Source organism: Pelecanus crispus, chromosome 7 (assembly GCF_030463565.1).
Source record: "Pelecanus crispus isolate bPelCri1 chromosome 7, bPelCri1.pri, whole genome shotgun sequence".
Lineage (NCBI taxonomy): Eukaryota > Metazoa > Chordata > Aves > Pelecaniformes > Pelecanidae > Pelecanus > Pelecanus crispus.
This window is the reverse complement of record NC_134649.1, coordinates 39,968,488-39,990,656: the sequence shown is the minus strand read 5'-3', so window position 1 is coordinate 39,990,656 and position 22,169 is coordinate 39,968,488. Positions and strand designations below refer to the sequence as shown.

Below are 22,169 nucleotides of genomic sequence, written 5' to 3'. Positions count from 1 at the left end.
TGCTTTTTGTGGGGGTGGGGGTTGTTTTTTGGTCTATCTCAAATATCCTCTCCAAAGGCTAGTTGTGATATTTGCTGCAGGGTACAGGTGTCTTGTTGTTGCTGTTGAACAGTAATTTCAATGTCTGTTTCATTTTAGCTATTAATGCTTTATATAGCATGTTTATCAAATTACCTTTATATATCTTAACAAATCAATTCCTGTGCCCTTGGTGTGAAGTACTGCAGATAAGGAGTAGGTAGTATATCTGCTTGCGGGTGATAAAACCGGAATTTGGATAGATAGAGAACTTCGATTAAGTTGCTTAAGCAGTGTAATCACTGTCCTAGCGAGGAGATGGATCTGTGAGCCAAGAAAATCTAGTTTTGCTGGTGCAGGATTAACCTGGGACCTGCCGCCAGCCCGGCAGAGCGTGTCTGCAAGCAGCAGTGTGCCTGGCAGTCTCCTGTCCTACCCCCTCACTAACATTGCAGCTTCAACTGAGATTTGCAGCTGATTCACTCTGGTGCTTTTACTGAAGTGAGATATTCTGTCCTGGTTTTGCTACTTGGAGATTTTGAAAGGAAATAGATCTGCGGCAGGGTAAATACCCTGCTGGAGGCACTGATAATTTATGCACCTGCTGCTAAAACTAATGAACGATAGAAGAAAAAGTTGGGTACTGGGGATCTGATTTTCACTTCTGCTTTTTGTAATCGATTCTGATTTGCTTTTATTCCTCTTCTCATTCCTTAGCTATCCTGAGATGATTTGGTTTCTGATTTTGTTTGGTTTCTCCCCTTTATAAATGTTTGCTTTCTTAAATGTATTCTTATGGCATTATTACAATTTCTTTAATTACACGTTGGCAGAGTGCTGCTTTGGCTCGGTCATTAATGAAGGGCATTTATAATGGGTTGAACCGTTGATGCGTGAGAGATATGTGCTCGTGCCCCTTGGAGGGGAATAATTTACCAATACGAGTCATTATGCATTCTATTAAAAACACAAACCGGACATGTGTTTCTGGCCTCATCATCCATCACAGAGTAAACACTGAGTGAGCCAGAGTCCCAGCAGAGGTGGCGAGAGACTGAAAGCAATTTATAAAAAGTAAATAACAGTATTGATCAATTCACCTTTTTATCACTGCCCTGTCACCACTGCCAAGCAGTGTTTTAATTTTGAGTTTCTCCCCCACTCCATGCTTCTACCTTCACCAGCTGGTGATTTATGGAGCTTTCTCTGGGCCACTGGAGCAGATTTAAACTCTCTTTTGTACTGGTAAACACACCAAAAATACAAATGTATCTGAAAAAGAGCCTACTTCCACCTGAAGTGGTTTGCACTGGTAGATGGAGACCACAACCAGAGTGCCTGCCAAGAGAGAGCATGCGTTTCTGCGCACCAGCTTCTGTTTCTGTCTCTCCAGCCATCTTTTCCCTCGACTCCCTTTGCTGCTGTCTCCGTTTTACAGACAGGAAGCCAAGACCCAGAGAGGCAAGGCTGGGCATCTGAACTGTGTCTTCCTGAAGCAAACAATTACCAAGACAATGTCCTTTGAAGAGAAATAACCACACTGAGAGCAGAAATGAATGGATAAAAAGGCTTTACTCATCTGTTCAAGTGTCTTAACTCCAAAGACCACAGCTCTAATAAATTAATAACGTAGTTTAAGGTTTTTTTTTTTTTAATTGCAGACAAATTGGAAATGGTTTATCAAAAATCTCACCAGTGATCTACATATCTAATGCCTCTGACCTTGACTGAGGCACCACTTCAGTGGCATTGCAGCTCTCCTGTCTGTAAACAGGGCAGCCCTTACGCAGAGGCACATTGTTACCCCAGCCCAGGGCTGTTAAGAACAGTTGTTACAGCCTGTTACAGACTGTTAAAAACTGTTGTTACAGCCCAGGACTGTTAAAAACGTGGGTCCCAGGGTGGCTGTGGCAGTCAGGGGCAGCCTGGTCCCAGGTGATGGGTGGAAAGCCCAGCTGGGTGCTCTGCTGGGGTGCCGGGAAGGGCTTTGGGATGCCAAAGGTGAATTAACAGAGTTAACTGCTGGTTTTTAAAATGGACAGCAAGTGACTGTTCTGTGCTTTGAGATTTCATTATCTTAACTTTGTATCTTATGCCTCTTGAGAGAGAATGATTATTCATTAAGTCTCGCCAACTTACCCTTCAGATTTGTAGGTGCTGACTAATAATGATGATTTTATAAAGCCTTTCCATTTTATAATACGTGACTTTTTTAGAAGAGGGCTGCCATTTGTTAAACTTTGGGTACTCTGAAGATAGGGACGATTGTATGTGGTTGTACATGGCTTTTTCATTTAACTGAATCATAGAATCATAGAATGTTTTGGGTTGGAAGGGACCCTTAGAGGTCATCTAGCCCAACCCCCCTGCAGTGTCAGGGACATCTTTAACTGGATCAGGTTGCTCAGAGCCCCATCCAACCTGACCTTGAATGGTTCTAGGGATGGGGCCTCTACTACCTCTCCGGGCAACCCGTTCCAGTGCTTCACCACCCTCATTGTAAAAAATTTCTTCCTTATATCCAGTCTAAATCTATCCTCCTTTAGTTTAAAACCATTACTCCTTGTTCTGTCACAACAGGCCTTGCTGAAAAGATTGTCCCTATCTTTCCTATAGGCCTCCTTTAAGTACTGAAAGGCCACAATAAGGTCTCCCCGCAGCCTTCTCTTCTCCAGGCTGAACAATCTCAACTCTCTCAGCCTGTCCTTGTAGGAGAGGTGCTCCAGCCCTCGGATCGTGTTTGTGGCCCCCCTCTGGACCCGCTCCAACAGGTCCATGTCCTTCTTGTGCTGAGGGCTCCAGAGCTGGACGCAGTACTCCAGGTACTCCAGGTGAAGTCTCAAGAAAATCTGTTTGGGAAGCATAACTTCCAAAAAAACCTGCAAACAAAACCTAGAATGATTTCTCCTTAAAACTTGCTTTGTTTCCTAATGGACAAAGCACTTGGTTTGTCACCCTTGCTTCTGATATGGGAAGGTTGTGCTGCGTTCAGCGCTGACACCAGCTGTGGAGCTGCAGAGGGATGAGGTCTCGCACTCTGCTCAGAGACTGGCTGTGGGCAGGATCCCCGCAGTGTGTTGCAGGGCTTGCAAGGCAGACGCTGAGATAAACACCATTTCTTAGAGCTTGAGGCATGCTGTTGTCTATACTTGCTGCTTTTTTTTTCCTCCTCCGCCCCGCCCTGTCTTTGCTCTTTTGAGTGTTCGCAGTCGCTGCACATGTTGTTCCAGCTGTGCCTGGGTCACGTTTAGAGGTGGCCATCCCCAACCCACCACCAGGACTGTGGCTATCCTCCCTAACCCCTTTCTGTCACGCTGTCTCTGCTTTGAAACTAATAAACAAACCTTGCAGTGAAAAGTATTTTTGCTAACCTGGATTATTGTGACAGAACTGGGCTAGGGAGCGATTAAACATGCAGCAATGCCAGCCCAACCTAGGGCTCAGGGAGTGCTAACAGGATCTCCCATCACTGCTGGCTCAGACCACCTCATTGTGCACCTCTCAGCAGCAAATACATGTCCTATATTGAAAAAGAGAAGAGCAATAGTAATAACAGGGCAATATGTCTCCGTCCACTGTGCTGTTAGCCCATGGTGTATGGCCTTCTCAAGGCGGCAGGGATTTCTGCATTGATTTTAGCTACTGCACCGTGTCCTTCCTTCCCAGACTTCAGCTCTGCCCAGCATGTGTCGGTCTATCTGCTGGCTGGTCCGTGCTGTGGACAGGTTGAATATAGGCACGAGCCCTCAGCGAATCTGCTCAACCCATCCGCTTCTCTTTGACCTGTGGCCGCAAGCTGAACGTGAGTGTCCAGACCAAAATTGCCTGGCATCACACTCCAGTAAGAGATGGGGGAAATAATTCTTCCAGGGTCTGTATCATTCAGCAGTCACGTTGCTGTGACTATTACAAAATCAGTCACGGTCTGCTCTTCGCTGTCTGACCTAACTTTTATACTCAGCCCTGCTACAACTGAGATTGGCTGTCTTTGCTCTGTTCAGTACAGAAGGTTTAGTTATATCTGGGAGAGGGTGTCCTTAAAGGTGACAGGTTAGCACATATGTTTTTAAATCTTATAAATGAATGTAAACAACAGAAAAAGCCAGAGCAGAGAGATTGGTAAAGAGGAAGCACCTACTCCTTTATGTCTGACTGGGATGCTCTCTAACAGCAGTTCAGGCAGGTGGATCTCTGTGTGGTTGATGCCACCTGCCTCACAGATATTTTAATCTCTGACCTGCATCTCATGCGTTCAGGTGCTGTGAGTTTCTGCCTTCGCATGCAGTTTTTGCTGAGAAGCTCTGTCAGCTTTAAATGAGACAATGCAATTTCCGTAGCAAGGCAGGAGGGAGTGATGTGGGGTGAAAAGGATGCGCTTGGCGTATATTTGGTGTGTGGATGGCAGGGAGGTCAGGAGGGGTTCGAGTCATAAATCTCACTTGGGTTTCTCAAGAGAGCAGCAGGTCTTGCAGGCAAATTTGAAAATGCAAATTCTCCCAGAGATGCATACTCGCATCTCTTGTGGGCTGAAAAAGTTATCGGCGGGGGGGAGGGGGGAGAAGGTTTGGAAACCACCCCTTCCAACTCCAGCACTGAGACCAGCCCTCATTTATCTGCTGTATGATGAAGTGGCCCGGAGAGCTGAACCATCTGGAAAACAATGTTTTATCTGTTTTTTCCTGGGTTATTTTCCACCAGGAAAATTTCCCAGCCCGCTTTACTTCAAGAACACAGAAATGCTTATATTAGGCACAGCGCTGAGCTTAGGTACTCCCTAGGCAGCAGTGCTGATGTCTGACTACTGCCATAGCCGTTGACTCAGTTGCTGTCTTGCGTCAGAGATGTGGTGGGTGGGTGGGTGTTTAACAGTGCTGGGATTGGGCAGTCCCACCTCTTGCTGTTGGACACCTTGTGTCCTCCCCTTCTTCAGGAGGAGACCGAAGGTAGCAGCTAGCTGCTATTCCAGGCAAAGGGCAACCAACAAATGTTTGCAGAGATTCACTGCTTCTTTTTCTTGCTGTGGCTTCCAGAGTTCAAGTGTGAAGCATCATTTTATCAAAGGAATAGAAATTGCCTTTCTCTATAGCTCTTTCTCCCCATTAACCATCCCCTCCTAGATGGCAGACTCAATACCAACCTTTGTACCCATGTGTCTCTTCTGCAGCTGCAAGCAGAAAGCCTGGGGAGCCTTTGATCATCTCTGACATCAAGAAGGGGAGCGTAGCGCATAGGTGAGTGCAGAATTTCCTATCTGCCAAACTATTGCAAAATGTCCGGCCCGGTAATGAGAGGTAATATGAAGTCCAAGCAGTAGCACTTGGGTCTGGATTTTGCCAGCATCCAAGGAGATGTCAACCCTAGAGGTTTGTCTTAGACCACAGTAGGGTTTGCAATAAAAACTGTCTGTATTGAAGCAAGTAGAGTTGAGCTAATGGAGAAGGTGGCCAGGGCACTGATTCAGAGGTCTGCTGACCCTATAGGAGATGGATGTTTAGCATTTAAGAGCATGTGGTAAAGGGCTTCATATATCCCATAAGGTGCTATGGCTCATCAGGTAGTTTGCTCTGTCTCAGCTCCTGCTCAGGTGAATGGAGTGAGTGAATTGTGGGCACTGATGGAGAACTGTGCAAATAACTCAACATTTATTGACTTCACCTCTGATCCCAACACCTCATAGCAAGGCTTTCAGAGGAATTTAGTGCTGCAGGAGGGCTCGTTTCTAAGAGTGCTCATACAGGAGTTTCCATAAAAGGTAGAATATCTGCCAGCTAAACATCAGGCATTTTTCAGTGCTGCAGGATACTCAGGCTGTATTTCTAATATTTCTGCCTTGTTCTGTGTTGACACATGCTCTACACAAACTTCCTCTCTTAATTTGTAATTGTCCTAGACTCTGTTCATGATTGCATCCCAGAAAAGATCAAGGACAGTAAAAAGTTAATATTGTCATCGCCACTGCAGGACTTAATGCGTCACAGGATCTGAAAGGCAAATACAAATGTACCTTTAGTTTTCTTTTCCTTTCTACATAGAACTGGCACCTTGGAGCCGGGAGACAAGCTGTTAGCCATTGATAACATCCGACTCGACAATTGCTCAATGGAGGATGCTGTCCAGATTTTAAGACAGTGTGAGGACCTGGTCAAATTGAAGATTAGGAAGGATGAAGATAACTCTGGTACAGAAATCCTGATGCAAACTGGTGCCTGTCCACTGTAATGACATTTCCCAATAGGTAGTGCAAACCAACAAAGATAAGGGCTGTCGCCTGTCCGCTCACCACTTTCCAATTGATTATAGTCTATTTTTGTTATTCTGCCCTTAAATGGAGCCTGGAAGGTTAAAATCCTATTTGGTATGAGCACGGATGAAGACCTCAGGCTTTTGCTTCCAAATGCTGCAAGTCTTTCCTATGACTTCTTTCATATGGCTAATTAAAAAATTCAGCATTCCTGTTTTCTCTTTCAGATGAGCAGGAGACAACTGGTGCTATTATCTACACAGTGGAACTGAAGCGATATGGCGGCCCCTTGGGAATAACCATCTCTGGGACGGAGGAACCTTTCGATCCAATCGTCATTTCGGGTTTGACTAAACGAGGGCTGGCAGAAAGGTGAGGTTTGGGGGCAGAGAGGTTGAACTGATGTGGGAAGGGATCTTGAAGTTTGCAAAGATTCCTCTGCTGTCATAAACTCTTCCTAGGTGTTTTAGTCTGCTAAAAAGGAAAGGTGCTGTGAAGGTGCCAAGCGCTGTGAAGCCCTGCCGATCTGGCTCTGCAGACCCACGTGCAGGAGATGTGGGGTGGTTGGGACTATGCTGTCAGGGCAATGAGAGAAGCTCAAAGCAGGGCAGTTGTGGAAGAGTCAGATCTATTGTGTCGGTTGAATGCAGCACCCAGGAAAATGTGTTTATCTGCCTCTCTTCCACAGAGGTGCTTCCTGGTTTGTGATTTCCCATGCCACATCTTGCATGGGGAGAGTGCCCAGCCTGCCCATAAACCCACCACAGATTCCTGTCCAGGACTGACCTGTTGCTAAACTATGGCTTATGGCCATGGCAGTGGTGCGTCCTGCTGAATCCATGGATCTCAGGGGTCTTCTGGCCTGTCCTTGCTGGTTGCTTAGTCTGCTAGGTATGGAGGTATCTCAGTGCAGGACTGGTGTGCCTCAAGCAGTAGACATTTATGCTGCATATATATAGGTGCAGGTGTACCTTCGGCAACCAGGGAGGTTGACTGTGTATGTGCCTGTGTCTGAATACATGTGCATGCGGGGGATTTAAAGGATCAGAACATTGCTGAGGATATAAGGTGGAACTGAGTCATACACTGTATCTTAATTAATCTGTCTATACGGTAGCTGTGACTTGTAAATAGATCATTTCAGCAACCCTGACTCATGCTTCTCATAGGGTTGCTTTACCCTGTGCTGCCTGACAGGCAGAACAGCAGCAAAAAACCTCTGAATGAATAGGTGTAAAGTGCTAGACCTTGGGGACGTTTGACTGCAGCGTGGCCTTTTGGTTCTTTCTGTTTCAAGGCCACGCTCCCTCTTAGCTGGACTGTAAAACAGCTCAGTGCCTCTTTCTGCATTGGGTTCCTCGAGCTCTTCAGCATGCATGCTGCTGCACATTTCCATTGCTTTCCTCTGGTACAGAAAGCAGAACATCAGCGTCTCCCGAGAAGTAAGGAAGAGGGATGGGCTTAGTCATTAGTGGTTCTCTTTGGGGATTTTATATTACTGCCTGCCACTGTAGGATTCAGTCTTTTTCCCTAGAAAATAATAGCCACAGAGTATCTAAGGCTTTTCTGCATAGCAGTTCTGCACTGTACCTGCAGCCCAGCATGAGAGAGGTTAAGGACAGAAAGCCCAAATGCTGTCAGGTGTCAGAAGACGGTCTCGTACCCTTGTTGCTCTCAGTTCCCTTTGCAATGCCGTGGCTGTTCCTCCTTTGAACTCGGATACACATCAGTGACTGCTCCACGGAGAAACACAGCACAGGCAAGTGCTGCAGTACTATTGAATTTTGATCAGAAGGTGGCATGAAAAGCCTTTTGAGAAGAGCGATGGGGCTGTTCAGCATGTTCACTGTAGCAGACTAACAAATAACGGTGCCTGCATAGAGGGAGCGGCATGGGGACGGAGTGGAACCGGGATTTCTCTGGGTAACATTGGCTCCCTGTGGGGAGAGTGAGGAGCGCTGGGATGAAGGCTGCCTGCCGGAAAGGTGCATATTTTTCTGCTGAGATGGTGCATATTATTCTCCTGGGAGTAACAGAAGGGATTGGCTCGACCTTGTCAAGGGAAGAGGGGTGGTCCTAGTGTTATCCTAAATTGTCCCTTTCCTGCTGTCACTACCCTTCCCTGTGCCACAGGTGCCCTTAGCCGGGCTCTGAAGCGTGGGACGGGTTTCTGAAGGACAGGGATTTAAACCCAAAGCTGTGCCTGGCTTTTGCTGGAGCACAGGACATGTTTCAGCAGCGCTGGCGCAGGGCAGACAAGATCCCCGTGTCCGATAACAGGTATGCGCTGGCTGCTCTCGTAGAGGCACGAGTGAAGGTCTGCGCTGCAGCTCGGGCTGCTCACTTAGTGATGGGGAAGGCAGGGTGTCCTCTAGGATCTATCACATGTCTGTCACAGCAGGTGACGGGCTGTCTAAGCTAAAAAGGCTCCAGATTCAGATGACTTGGGTTTTATCTTGACCTTGAACGTTTTTCTCCTTGTACGTCTCTGATCCTATAGAAACCTACAGAGGCAGCTCAGGCTGTCGGGTTGGTGTCGAGCGGTGGCTCTCTCCCACGTCAGTCTCTGTTTACCCTCCTGCAGCACCTGCGGGTGGCTAGGTTAGCCTGGGCCATGGGACTCATTTTTCTCCTTCTTGGGGAAGGGAGTGTGCCTGAACATACTGTTCAATTCTGATCCAGGTGTCATGGTTCTCCAAGAGCAATTTTGGGCCGTCAGTGGCATTTTAAAGGGACTGGCCAGCCTCCTCTAGTGCCACCAGGTCAAGTAGATGGGGGTGGCTGCAAGAAGGTTTTGTCCAGGACTGCTCAGCACCAACCCGTGTTGGCAGGGGGAGAAGGGATGGTGGCCCTACCCACGTGCCAGGTAAATCCCTACCACATGCATGCAGCCACTTCTCCTCCAGCTGGAGTGCCTGCAGTCCCTTTTACACCTTGCAACTGGCCTGTTGCTCGATTCTGCTCTTGCATGTGTCCTCTGAGCAAGGAGGGACATGGAGCACGCAGCTCCTTGGGATGGTTTGCGTTTGAGGAATTAAGGACTGTCAGTGATGATGGAGAGGCACAAGGGTCATTAGCTAGAAACAGCTTTCTCTGTCGCTCCCACTCAGCTTCTGCCTGCTTGTCCTCACAGGGGTGCCTGGAGGTGGACAGATGAGAGGACTGGACTTTGATTTACTTTCCCCCCTTGAAGAAAAACACCTGGCTGAACATGACCTTCGTCTTTAATTGTTTCTGTATTTTTCCCTACTGAGAGACTTTCACAGTTTCTGCAGACCAGTTGTGTTGTTCAGAGGTGGGCAGTTGGGCTGGTGTCTTGGATAGGAGATGCGTCCCCATGCTGGGTTCAGTGCTACGGCAGGGGGCCCTCAAATGCTGAACCACTGCAGTGAGCAAAGGATCGCCTTTAAACTGCTAGCAGTTAAGCTTGATTTTTTTTTTGACTACGTAGATGAAACTTTTAAGACAAATTCTCCTGTTCTAGTTTGATCTGTAATTTATTTGAATGCACAAGTTTTCACTGAGGGCTTTTTCAGGCTGATTTGGATGGGACAAGACGGACATCTAGTGGCTGGCTGGGACAGTTGTGGCACTGTCCAAGTATCTCAACAACTCCAGCAGCAGTTCAAACAGTCCAGCCTGCTGTTTGGCTACATTTCCCAATTTGATTTACTTACAGTAGATGTTTCACAGCAGCATGTCTACAAAAGTTTCGTATTTTGGGGAAAGACAAGTAGCTGTTTTGCCTGTGACAGTACATCAAATCCCAATTCTGCAGGAGCAGCAGTCCAATTTGGAGATGTAACCTAAGAGAGGCACGTTGCCATGGACAAAAAGATATTGTGGTCCAGATTTGCATCTGCTCCTGGCTCGATTGCACAGGTTCCTGATAGCTAAACCTCATGGCACAGCTGGAGGAGGAGAGGATTGCTGCTCTTGCTTGCTGGCATTAGGGAGCTGGAGCATGAGCGTGGTGAGCTCGGTCCAGCCAGCAGCGAGTGCGAGCTCCTGCCTCGGCTGCCAGCTCTGGCGGTGGACGCATCCTGTCCTGCCTACTCTTCCCAGAGCTGCAGCAAATGCCGGGTGAGCCCCTGTCTGTAGGCAGGCACAGAGGGAAGGATGCAGAAGGGGAAGAAATGTCGTGACTTGTTAGTTTGTTCCCAGCTGTTGCTGAAACCTGAGAGTAGAGGCCAGTGCTGGAACGTGGCTGTGCAATAAAACACAGTAACCTCTTCTAGCGCAGTGGTCTTGATGGAGAAAGTCACAGTGGTGTGTAGCTGTGTGGGAGTGAGCTTTAAACATATCATCAACTGATCTGCAACTGGTTCAGCTTGTGCTTGCACACATAATCTGTGTGTGTTGGGCCATTTGGTTTTTTGTTTTTTTAATGGGTTTCTAGGTTTGTCTAGTCTTGTTTCTTTCCATCAGTGTGAACATGCCCTCCAGTTCCATGTGTGGCGACCAGTGGACATCACATACTGGAAATGCTTGTGCTTTTAGCACATAGACCCCTTTACTTTGAAGAGTTTTGACTGGGAGCTGGTCTACAGTCCCAGTTCCTGAGGGGCCTGGGATCTGAGGAGTTCTTATGTTCCTGTGTGTATATGTATGTATATACCCAGATGGAAGATATGGGGGAACCCAGATTCCTGGTATTGGTGATGAAGAGGAAATCACAGGTATACAGCATACCAAAGGCAAACCAGGGCATATTTGAAAGTGCTGAGAGTTAATATGTTATTGCTTCAAGCGACAACTTAATGGCCTGTCTTGCATAAGCAAATTGCTTCTCTGAAGTTTCTAACAGCGCCTTTCCTCTCCAGAACTGGAGCCATCCATGTCGGTGACCGGATATTAGCGATTAATAATGTGAGCCTCAAGGGCAAACCACTGAGCGAAGCCATTCACCTGCTGCAGATGGCGGGAGAGACGGTCACTCTGAAGATCAAGAAGCAGACGGAGAGTGAGTTGGGGAGCCTGGTTTGGGGTGGGAGGGTGAAGGTGCACCCCAGCAGGAACCCCGGGCGATGGAGTAGGTAGTGCTGTGGGTTTTCCTTCACGTGTTGTGGAAGGTGAGACAAGGCATCATGGTCAGGGGCATGGCTGGGGACAGAGGGAAAAGATGGGTGTTTTTTTGACTTCTGACTCATGGATTTTAAAAAAGGCAACCAGGGGCTCTCTGCAGTACTGGGAAGAGATTAGACAGCAGGTTTATTGGCGACAATATTTTTTTTTTTCAGATTGACACCTTGTGCCGCTGTTGCCATTCCCTGTCTGTATGGGTGCTTCACACAATGCTGAAGCAGCAGATGCTTTTAATAGTAGAAGAGTGAAGGTTTTTTTGAAATATAACCCCCTGAAAATGAACAAGGGTACTCTGAGCTGGTAGAATCCATGGGGGAAAAACACCCAAACACTTTAATTCAACTTTTTGAAAGCAATTGACAAGAAATCTTTTACACCCCTTTTTCTGACTAAGGGTCCTAAGATCATCCTTCACTCTACAAATCCCCTTCTTGTTTCCTTGACGAGCTCCCTGCGGCTTTGAAGCTGCTCTTCTTGACATGGTATCAAAGAGCAGGAGCATGCTTCGTACAGGCAGACCACTTTTTTGGGGGACAGAGAGGAGGGATCAGGGAAACCAGGGAACAGGCAAACTTTTCTCCCTGACTGCTTCTGTGAAGTCACAGTGAAACAGAGGCTTTTTCATCAAGCTCAGAAAGTACCTGGTGCATTCTGGCTGCATTTCTGTCTCTCCCCACACCCAGTATTTTCTATCTTTTTTGTGCCATGCTTCTTGCAGTCTCTAGTTTTAGCTGGACCTACCCAGCCAGTGGCCCACCATGCTGCAGAAATTGAAAGACATCAAGTGATAAAGCTCTTCCAAGCAGCCAGGCCTGTGGGATGTCTGTCCTGCATCTGAAAAAGTAGCACTGCTCTTAAACATAGCACTTCTGTGGACGTCAAAGCAGTTTGCAAATGTGTGGCAATGCTGCACCTATTTTACAAATGGAGGAAGCCTGGGCAGGGGGTGGGGACTTAGCAAATAGAGATGGAACTGGCGAATTGTTTTCTCTTGAAGAAATCCCAGTCTTGTTCCCTGCAGCCAAGTGTCTTGATCCTTGGTCTGAAATACTCCTTCCCCCCGCCCCGCTGACACTTAGCACTGTCACAGCGACTTGCTGAAATAATTGACGTGCAAGTGCCAGTTGGAGACTCGTTAATCATTCTGAGATTGAAGCAGGTATAATTGAAATTTCAAGGTAATCCTGAGTTAATCATGGTGAGCAATCTTCTGAATGCTTGGAAAATAGGGACTTTTAGGACACTTGCCTTTGTTTGGTAAAATAATTTGTCCTCATTGACAAATGCAGACTTTCAGAGGGCTTTTCTTCCCAGCCTCTGTGAGTTGGAGATCCAGGGTGCAGATGGCTAACAGGATATCTAATCAACGAGGACTTTAAAATATTCAGTACAAAGAAATGCTTGTGCTGAGAAATGATTCCTTGCATAGCTTTTGCCTGAAAGGGAATTTGATATAATGAAAGTAAGGGCCTATTATTACTAAAATAATGAAAGGAAAGGTCTGAGCTTCATCATCCACATCCAGCTTTCCATTTTCCAGTCACTAATCAGGGGAAATTCAGCCTCAAAATACCAGGCCCAGGAATTCTACCGTTGTCATGAGACTGCATGGGAGACTCTTGGAGAGGTGGTGATTAGCCCTGAATTGATACGAGGTTGTACAATCTTGGAAAGGGGCTATAACTTCATCTGTGGTAGTTTGGGACCAGCTTACGTTGTTATTGGAATCTCATTGAAACATCTGCTTTTAACACAAGGTTTGCAGCCAGCACCCTGACTAGGTGCTGCTCTGGCACTGTTTGGGTCCTGTCCCCAAAGGCAGATCATGCCAAAAGCAATTTGGCTGGAAGCACTGCTGATCTGAGTAAAAAGGAGGCTCTCTGAGACCAGAGAAGCTATGGGCTATTGCTTGCAAAGGCCAACACTTCTCTGGGCAGGGCTGTTCAGAGGAAGCTTCCAAAGGCTCAAGAAGATGCATTTGTGAATTGAGATTAGGTCCCAGCTCTCTCGTAATTGGGAATCCTCAAATCTCCATGGTTGCTCTTTATATTCCATGTGCTAAAAACTCAGGCGCTTTTTCTTGATTCAGCTTAAGATAAGAGTACTGCATGAAATCCTTTCAGCTGTAGTGCACAGGCCTTTCCCAGCTACTTTTGAAGAGCTAAAGAGGTTCTTCAAAAGACTTACAGTACCTGGGCTTGCTCATATGTCAGCATAAGCCTTTCCCTGAGGCTTGCACTTCGTGCCTGCTGAAGAGGCATGTTCTGGTTTCAGAATCCTATCCCAAGAAGTCGGGGAGTATAAATGAAGTGAGCGACCCAGAAGATGAACTAACGGACTCCCAGAAAACTAGCAAGCTGTCTGAGATATACTCCACCACAATTCCAAGCGTGGACAGTGCTATGGAGTCCTGGGATGGCTCTGGCATTGATGCCGGGTATGGAAGCCAAGGTAAGCCAGGGTTGTCTTTTCTTAGGGGTCTCTGGCCAAGGTGAAGATAGGCAGAGCCTCTAAACCTGTTTGGAAGCTGAATGTGAGTCAAAGCCTGTGGTCTGACTGCATTTGCATGGCTTCTCACTTCCAGCAAGGAGCAAAATGTATTTTAAAATGCACTCATGTGGTGCTCTGAGTTGATGTATCTGTTTTAAGTCTTTATTGGCACATTTCTTCTGGCTTATATGGCATCATACTGTTCACAGCATTTTCAAAGCTGTTACAGCACTTTATAATTCACATAATCAGAGGAAGTATTCACTGGCCATATGTCTTACAGAGTATTTGGTCCATAGCTCACTTTTAATTCTCCAGAGAGGCCATGCAGGACATATTAATCCTCTTCAGGATGTTTTAAAATCCACAAGAATGTTTTGTGACTAGAAGCACTCACTAAACAAAATAATTAAGGTAATACTACAAGAGAGTATCTCTAACTCTCCAGTGAGTGATCAGATGAACACATGTCTTCGAGGCCAGGCTTATTCAGCTGTGGCTTCTGGCAGACATATGGAACTGGGATGGAGTATGCTCTAGTCATGGGAATAGATTTTTACTTGGAGGAAGGCAATGAAAAAATAGTTATTCCAGTTCAGATTTAGTGACATAAGCTAGTATTAGCCCATGTTGAAAGAAAACAAACCCCTGAATCACCTCTGCAGAAGGAAATTGGTGAAAAGACTGCTGTCCGGAACAGAATGTGAAAAGAGAGAGGGATGCTGCAGGAGTACTGTTGCAAAGCACTTTCAATGTGCTGAGCAGGATGCGTGCCTGTGCTCACTACGCTCTGACTTAGAAAAGTTCAAAGGACAGCACCGCATGGGTGTCTCTTCCACCATGCCTGTGTCTTCCTTCAGCCTCCATTGGTCTGAAGCCTTCATCTGGGAGTGCAGTTGGGACTGGAGGCTTCATTAAGGAGGAATCCCCTGGCCTTCATAATGCTGCAATCCTTCTCCATCTAATTGAATGTTAACACAAGTTGGACACTGGATTTAGCAAAGCGATTGCTTTTACCAGTAAATTGAGAACGAGTAATTGAGCACAGAGCTCCAGGGAGCGGGGCTGATGCCAAGTTGCCCAACATCCATAGACTGCACCTTTGCTTCAGGGGCTCTCTTGCCTTCCCTGGTAATTGCATTTGGCTGCATAGTGATGTGCTCGTGCTGGCTGGGAAGAGGGATGCTGGAGGGCAGGGAGAAGGACACGCGGGGTCACCCACGGGGTGGGCAAGGAAGGCAGGATGCAGGGACACCTGGGACACCCAGAGCCTGGAGATTAGGGTTTACACCCCAAATGGAGAACCATGGATTGGGCTCTGCAGCCTTGCGGGTTTTAGGTTCATCCACAGCTTTAGGAAACTGCTGAGGGAAGGGTTTGGGCGAGGGAGCTGTGCTGGGCCTGGTGGGAACATGCCACCAGGTGGCTCTGAATCCTAGGGATCCAGCCTGTCTCCCTGGAAGGAGGAGGTGAAACCAGTGGCACCCAAGTGACAGCTCTGCATATATACCCCTGCAGTCCCCGGCCCCCTGCGCCCAGCCCAAACCTGCTGCCCACCCGCAGCATCCAGGCGGAACCTGCATCCAGGGACCTTCTGCTCTGGCAGGCAGTGAGCGCTCCTGACTGCTGTAAGATGTTGGCAAGCACTTTTCTGGGGCTCTCTCCAGAGCAGTCTAACCTTTAAAAACATACAGAGGAAACGCTCAGCTAAGTGAAATAACAGGCCTTGGCATTTTCAAAGAAAGTGCTGGCGTTGTCTTTGGGTATTTCCAGTGCTCTTAGCTGTTTGGGAGGTCAAGTCTCCCTTAATTATGTGTTTCTCCGTTACCTCTTCCTGTTCGCTTGGCACAGCATGTGATGGAAGTGTACAATGTTTCTTGGAAAGGCTGTGAGGATTTCTCTGAAATGTTGAATGGGCAGCAGGGGGTGGGCAGGGGACTCGGGAGATTTATTTCCACTGCAGATGGCACTGACACTGCTGAGGAATGCTCGGTTTTGGAAGGTTTCTGTCCAGACAGCTCCTCGTGAGACCTGGGGATCTTGTGACTTGGTAATGTTGGATTTGCATCTCTGGAGCAAGACACCACAGTACAGGAGAGTCCTTGGGGGCAGACATAGCACAACTTGTCTGGTTTCATCCTAACAGTCCGTATTGATCTCCTATCAAATGTGATACAGATGAGCCTCCCCTTGTCTCAAGCCAGCAGAGTTTTTCCTCCTGTTCCTTGCCTTTCACACACATGTCCCCAATGTACCTGCACCAGCTAATCCCAAAGGCATGGAAGGGCTCTGCCACCTGTGGGAACTGGCTGGCAGCTCTCGAGATCAGGGCTGGCTCTTCCTCATTTACCACTGCTGAGCACACTGGAGCTGGTGACCACCACCAGGTACCCTCAGCACCATCACACTTGTTGAAGGGAGGCTGCTGCATCAGGCTGCTCTGGATGCAGTTTCTTTTCTGCTGTCCTTCTATAGTCTATTAATTTTTTTCATGCTATCTGTTAAGTCCCAAAGACAGTTAAGAATCTAAACAAAGATTTCTCCCCCCCGACCCCCAATAGAAATCAGGCTTCCAAATAATTCAAAATGAATGGGGTTGGGCATGCTGAGGGAGGCTTGGCAGCATCTTCTCTTTACCCTTTGAAGGACTCGCTGTATTTAAACAGCACAATTTTCTATTTTCAGCAGCACAATTTCTGTTCCGTTTGGTGTGGAAACAGAAGCCATTAACTAAGGTTGGAGCTGGCTGGGCATAGGATCTGCATCTGTAGGTATGTGTAGTCCCAGGTTTGTGGATCCTGGACCCACACCACAAAGCTACTTAGAAGAGGGGAGCAAGGGAGAAATGGGGCACCTTATGACAAGATCCTGAGAAGATGCTGTGGTTAAAGCCAGAAGAGATGGGAAGAACAACTCCTTTTGGGTGATCGAAATGGAAGCAGTATGTAATCCAGATGGCCTCAGGTTTGGGACCTGGGGAAGGAGGCTCTCCTGGCTCAGCATGACTTAACTCCATTCGAGTTTGCTGACCAGGTATTACTCTCTCTCTCCACACCCTCTTGCCTTCCCTAGGTACATACATACCTCAGGCTGCAGGCATAGCCCTCCACCCGCACGAATGGAGACACAGCAGGCAAAAGAGCAGCACCCCTCCGGGGGACCCCAGGAAAAACTACCCCTACATGGATGGAAGTTTCAGTGAAGATGACTGGGACAAGCCCAGCAGGTACGGAGGGGTGGGAGGAGGTAGGGAGGCACATCTGCAAACGTGTTTGTCACTGCATAGGGACAAGGGAGCATGGAAATGTGATGAAGTGGCCAGTGATGTCCCCATCTCAGCATCGTGCAGCCATGGGGAGGGGTGCTGGGGTGGTGATCTGCTCTGTCAAACCACCTCCACATTGCCAGGTTACCCTGGCTGTAGCTCTATGGCACTTTTGCCATGGCCAGCTGACATTTGTGTCTGGAGTTAGGGCGGTCTCAGCTGCATGGACCACAGGTTCTTACCATGTCTCATACTCTTGCCACGTAAAGGCTGCAGTATTTTCATAGTTTAGGTGTAATAAATAGGCATGGCCAGGGCTGTCCCCTCTTGTGTTGGCCAGACACTTTCAAGTGAGGATGCGGCTTCACAAGAGCTTGGTGCCACAAAGCCAAAAAGGCCAGCCAAAGCTCTTTGAGGACCAGTATGAGGTTGCATGTCTAAGTTAAAATCTCCCAAAGCTGTGGCTGGACATCTCTCTCCATAACACTTTGGCCCTTCCAGCACCATGGTCAAAGCCTCGCCGAGTGATCATGGTTGAGTTAATGCCCTGGCTCTGCCAGCGTGGGAGAAATCCTGCAACACCTCCCAAGCCCATGGAGGAGGCTGCCGCTGCCCCTTGTTTTGGGTGAAAATCCTGCTGGATCTGCACTGGCCAGAGGCTGAGCCATACATGGTGGAAAAGCCTCGTTGCTTCGTAACTAACCCGCCCCTCAACATCCTCCAGAGTCCCCATAGTTGTGTGTGTTGTGTTGTTACTGTCGGTTATTTTTTTTTTTCTTACTCTTTTCCCTAACTTTTGTTTGTCCAAACAAAACCCTTAGAACATCTCATGGCCATTTCCACCTATTTAAAGATGATCAGACTGGCAGGAAGGCTGGCAGCAGCAGAGACTTTGTTCTTGTTTTGCCTCTCAGTGAGAGCCGGCTCACAGAGGTCATTGATCCCTCATGGCCCTCCCAGTGAGGCTGCTGACAGCTGGTCCCTTCCAACCCAAAGCATTCTATGATTCTATGAAGTTAGCAAATCTGAGCGCTCAAAGCCCCGTGTGTCCCTAATGAAGGCTCCGAGACCTGATGTCAAAGTGCAAGTGAAACGGTTCATGCCGCTGAGCCCTTTTTATTAAGGAGAAAATTTAAAATGTGTCTAACCCCAGCTGCCTTTAGCCTGGAAAAACCTGCTGACCCAGTGGTGTGAGAGCCCATACTGATTCATCTGTGTCCTGGATGTGTTTGTTATATTGCTGATCTGGGAGGCAAGAAACAAGTAACTGGAAGGGACTTTTGCCTCTTTGGGAACCTGGGAGCAGAGGAAGGAAATGAGTAAGGGGAAAGAATCAAGAATTCCTTTTGGGGGGAAATTTTGGTTTGTTTTTATAAAGTCTTGCTGGGTGTTTTTTTTGACCTTTCTGCCTGGTGTAAAGGCTAGTGTGCTTTAAAAGCTGATGAAAGGTAAGGGGTAAATTTAAAACACAATAAGCCATGTCAGATACTGCTGTCTCCAGGCAGGTCACGAACCCACAAGGAGCAAAAACGTGTGTGTATGTGAGTTTATGCCTGCTACAGACTCCCATTTAAACCAAGGGATGAAAAGCAAAGCCTGTGCTAAAGACTTCGCAGTTAATAGAGATCTGGAAAAAGCTCTATTAATAGCCCTAGGGGTCATTATCTATTTAATGGAGGCCAACCTCTCTCAGAGATACTTTGTACTCAAGTAAAACATTTTGACTTTGCTAAGTGGCTCTGGTGGATGAGTGTCCCTTCCCATCTGTGACACTGATGACCATTAAGCCATGCGAGATGCTTCCAGATGTTGCAGAGGTGGAGCCTTGTCCAGGTAGCTCCTAATAAGATGCATAGAAGATGCATTAGGGCTGCTTTAATGTCACTGTCCCCTTGGGGTCTCTCCCCATGACACATTAGTGGGTTTATCATAACTTTGATTTAACACCGTGGAGAGTTTCCTTCAAGAGGCTCCTGTTAAACTGAGTGCTGACAGTCTGAGTTTTGGACAGAGCCTGGTGTTCAGTAAGCAGTGTCCGGTGTCACCTACTTCGCTGGCTTGTTCAGAGGACTTCAGCAGGTTTAATTGCTATTTGCTGTAGAAGTCCAAGAATTGAACCTGTAGTCAGAGCTTGTAGTCAGAGATAAGAGAAGCTGAAACTGCCAAGGTGGGAAATTGCAGAATTCCCAGCAAGATGCACACGGTGTTCACATTAATGTGTGTTTGTACCAACTTGAGAGAGGTTCTCTCTATCCTTATTCTCTGTTGTAGATAGAGCTGGTGGCCATATTTACATGGCTGTAAGTGCCATCGCTGTTCTATAGCAAACAAAAGAGACCTCCTGAAAGTAACAGATCAGTTCCCTGGCCATCCCAAAGCAAATGAAACTTGGTTTGTATGGGTTATACATGACACTGTCGATATTGCTGGCTGTAGTGTGCATTTGCTTGTCTGGCCCAGGGCAATCATTTTTATATACATCTTTGCATTATTTGCTCTCATAGAGACCTAATGTATTTACCATTTTCTCACCATGTCTGTTACCCTCTGTGTTTTTCTCTCTCTTCTCAGGTGTTCTGTGTCTCAGATCTGAGCTCTATCCCATCAGCCTTTGTACTAACAGTCTCTGAGGCTCCTGGTTTACCCATAATGCATCCTTTTTTCTTTCACTTCTCTATTTCACCAAAACGTCTTCCTAAACCTACAATCTTCCTACAGGCACTTTTTAATTTACCCTTTGAACTTTGACATTACTACACCAACTTAATTCTTCCTTTGAAGGACACTTGCCCCGTTAGTAAATGCATGGAGGTCTCGTATTCGGACTCTTGTCTGAAAAGTTCATATTGTTTGCTTTTGTATATGAAGACTCTTCAAGTCTCTGCTTTTACTGGTGAGACACTTGCTGTAGCCTCGCGGCTTTCATCCCGCTGCAGAAGAGTGCTGACAATGTTTGGTTCCTACGTTACAACAGATACCCCAACCGCCAAAATGGCCTTGAGACCACTCACGAGGATAGTTTTTGGCGTGTTTTTGGAGAAGCTTTGGAGGATTTGGAAACCTGCGGCCAGTCTGAACTTTTGAGGGAGATTGAGGTAAATCCAAATTTGCTGCTGATCTGACTGTTTTGCTCTTGCTGTAAATGTTAGATCTATTAATTGCCTGTAGCATCCCTGTGCTTCCAGTGGTGTGAAGAAAGGTTCGAGTTTAATCCATGTCAGTGTTGATGCTAATGGATAACTATGTCTATTTAGACAGCTGCTTGCATGCTCTTTTTCCCTGAGCCAATGACTTACCCACCAGGAACTCCATGCTCTTTTTGCAAACTGTTGCTGGCCAACAATCTTCACAAGAGTGTTGGCAAGCCTCACCTATCAAATGGTAAACCCTCTGCTTGGAAAGATAATGTCTGTCCAAAGTACTTAAAGGTCAAGCAAAAGGAGCCCCCCAAAACCTCATTGGGACTGAAGCCTTGACTTACTTCAAATACAGACAGGCCCAACATATGTCTTGCATTTCAGCTGTCACTCTGTCGGAAACTGTTTCAGTGAAATGGGTAATTGAAAGCTTTTCAGCCAGCCTTCCCCATGGAAAAATCTGAGAAAGTAATTGCTTCCTGCAGAAATAAAGGTGTTTCCTCTCTTCACAAACCCCTTTCTCTTTTCTTTATCCAAAATGCTTTGAAGGTCATGTTATTGTGTCCGGTTATAGGATGGGGAGCCTGGATTTCTAAGTTGTGGGATCAAATAAAGGCCTCCCCTGAGACTGTCAAGCAGTACAAAGCAAACCTGCCTGGCAGGATGGGACTTGTGCTGCTTCACTCCCTGATTCAGCTCCTGCAGCCCAAAAGGAGGAGTGGGACCCCATGAACTCCTCTCTCCCCCTGACTTCAGGGTGCAGAGGACTGCGGAGAGCACACTGGGTCGTGCTCTCCATCACCCCCAGTGGGACTGGTTTTATGCACAGTTGCATATAGCTTAGGCTTCAGAGAGAAAAGGCAATTTCTGAATAACTGGAGGCGGAAAAGGAAAGTCCTGTTTTGGTCTATATATTAAAATATTGGTGACAAGGGACTTACAAATTGTTCTTTCATCCTTGATCCTTAGCAACTGTAAGTGGGAGAGGAAATCTCAGTTAAATTTATTGTGCTGAAGCACGAAATGGTGTATTTATTATTTTAACTACTTAAGAAAATGCTGACTTAAAAAAAAAAAAACAAAACACCCCCACAACTTGCCCCGCCCCCCCCGCCCCCCCCCCCCCCCCAGTGGTAACTTCTTCCCTTGATCACTTGCCTCCTGGACCTGAATGTATTTAGAAATTAGTTTAGGCAGCCACTATCAACCTTTCTGAACTGTTGTTGACTACTTAAGAAAAAGTACCCCTCTGAAATGGTGTATAGAAACGTTTCTCTTCTGAATAATGGCTGGCATCTAAATGTAAAAGAAGGGATTTGTTGGGCTACTGTGAAATGCTAGGGCAGAGAAAATATCTTTCTGCCCAATTCTTTTCCTTTTCCAGGGATCCATGGTGCAGGGATGCACAGGCTTTTGATCCATGCTCTTTTAAGGCTTTGGAGCTTTGACAGTTATAGCAATGCCTTAAAAAATGTAAAGAAATTTTACAAAAAGCAGAGCACCTCTGAGGGTTTGGCGTATTTAGCACATTTCTAGAATATTTTGGAAAGTTCTGGGGACAAAAGGAAAGCACTGCGTTTTTAGCAGAAGTCTGATGGATTTCAACTGCCCTTTTATCAAGTCCAAAGTACCACTCATCTGTTCCTCCCGCTCCGTGTGCCCATCCTTCCTGAGGTGTGGTGTGGGATGTGCAATGCTCATGGAGGCTTTTGCTGCATCACAGGTTTCTAAGCCCCAGCTCCTGGCCTCCTGTGATTTTATGACAGTCACAGATCTTTTTTTTTTTTTTATTATTTTTTTTTAAATTTGACCCTTCATGCTCCACATTTGAAAAAGAATAAGAGTCATGCAAGATGACCCAAGATAGCCTGGAAGAAGGTTCACACACAGTAGCAATCCACTCCCAGACTACACGGCATGGGTAGAAACAGGC

General features: G+C 46.9%; 1 protein-coding gene across 1 annotated transcript in view; it reads left to right on the top strand.

Annotated features, from left to right (window-relative positions):
- GRIP2 (glutamate receptor interacting protein 2) overlaps positions 1-22,169 on the top strand; it is a 152,925-nt gene that overhangs the window by 124,326 nt on the left and 6,430 nt on the right. Inside the window, exons 15-21 of the mRNA XM_075713804.1 lie at positions 5,183-5,249; positions 6,051-6,196; positions 6,487-6,631; positions 11,083-11,222; positions 13,619-13,795; positions 16,907-17,060; positions 20,074-20,194. Coding sequence (XP_075569919.1) covers positions 5,183-5,249; positions 6,051-6,196; positions 6,487-6,631; positions 11,083-11,222; positions 13,619-13,795; positions 16,907-17,060; positions 20,074-20,194 — 950 coding nt within the window. The remainder of the gene's footprint in view (positions 1-5,182; positions 5,250-6,050; positions 6,197-6,486; positions 6,632-11,082; positions 11,223-13,618; positions 13,796-16,906; positions 17,061-20,073; positions 20,195-22,169) is intronic.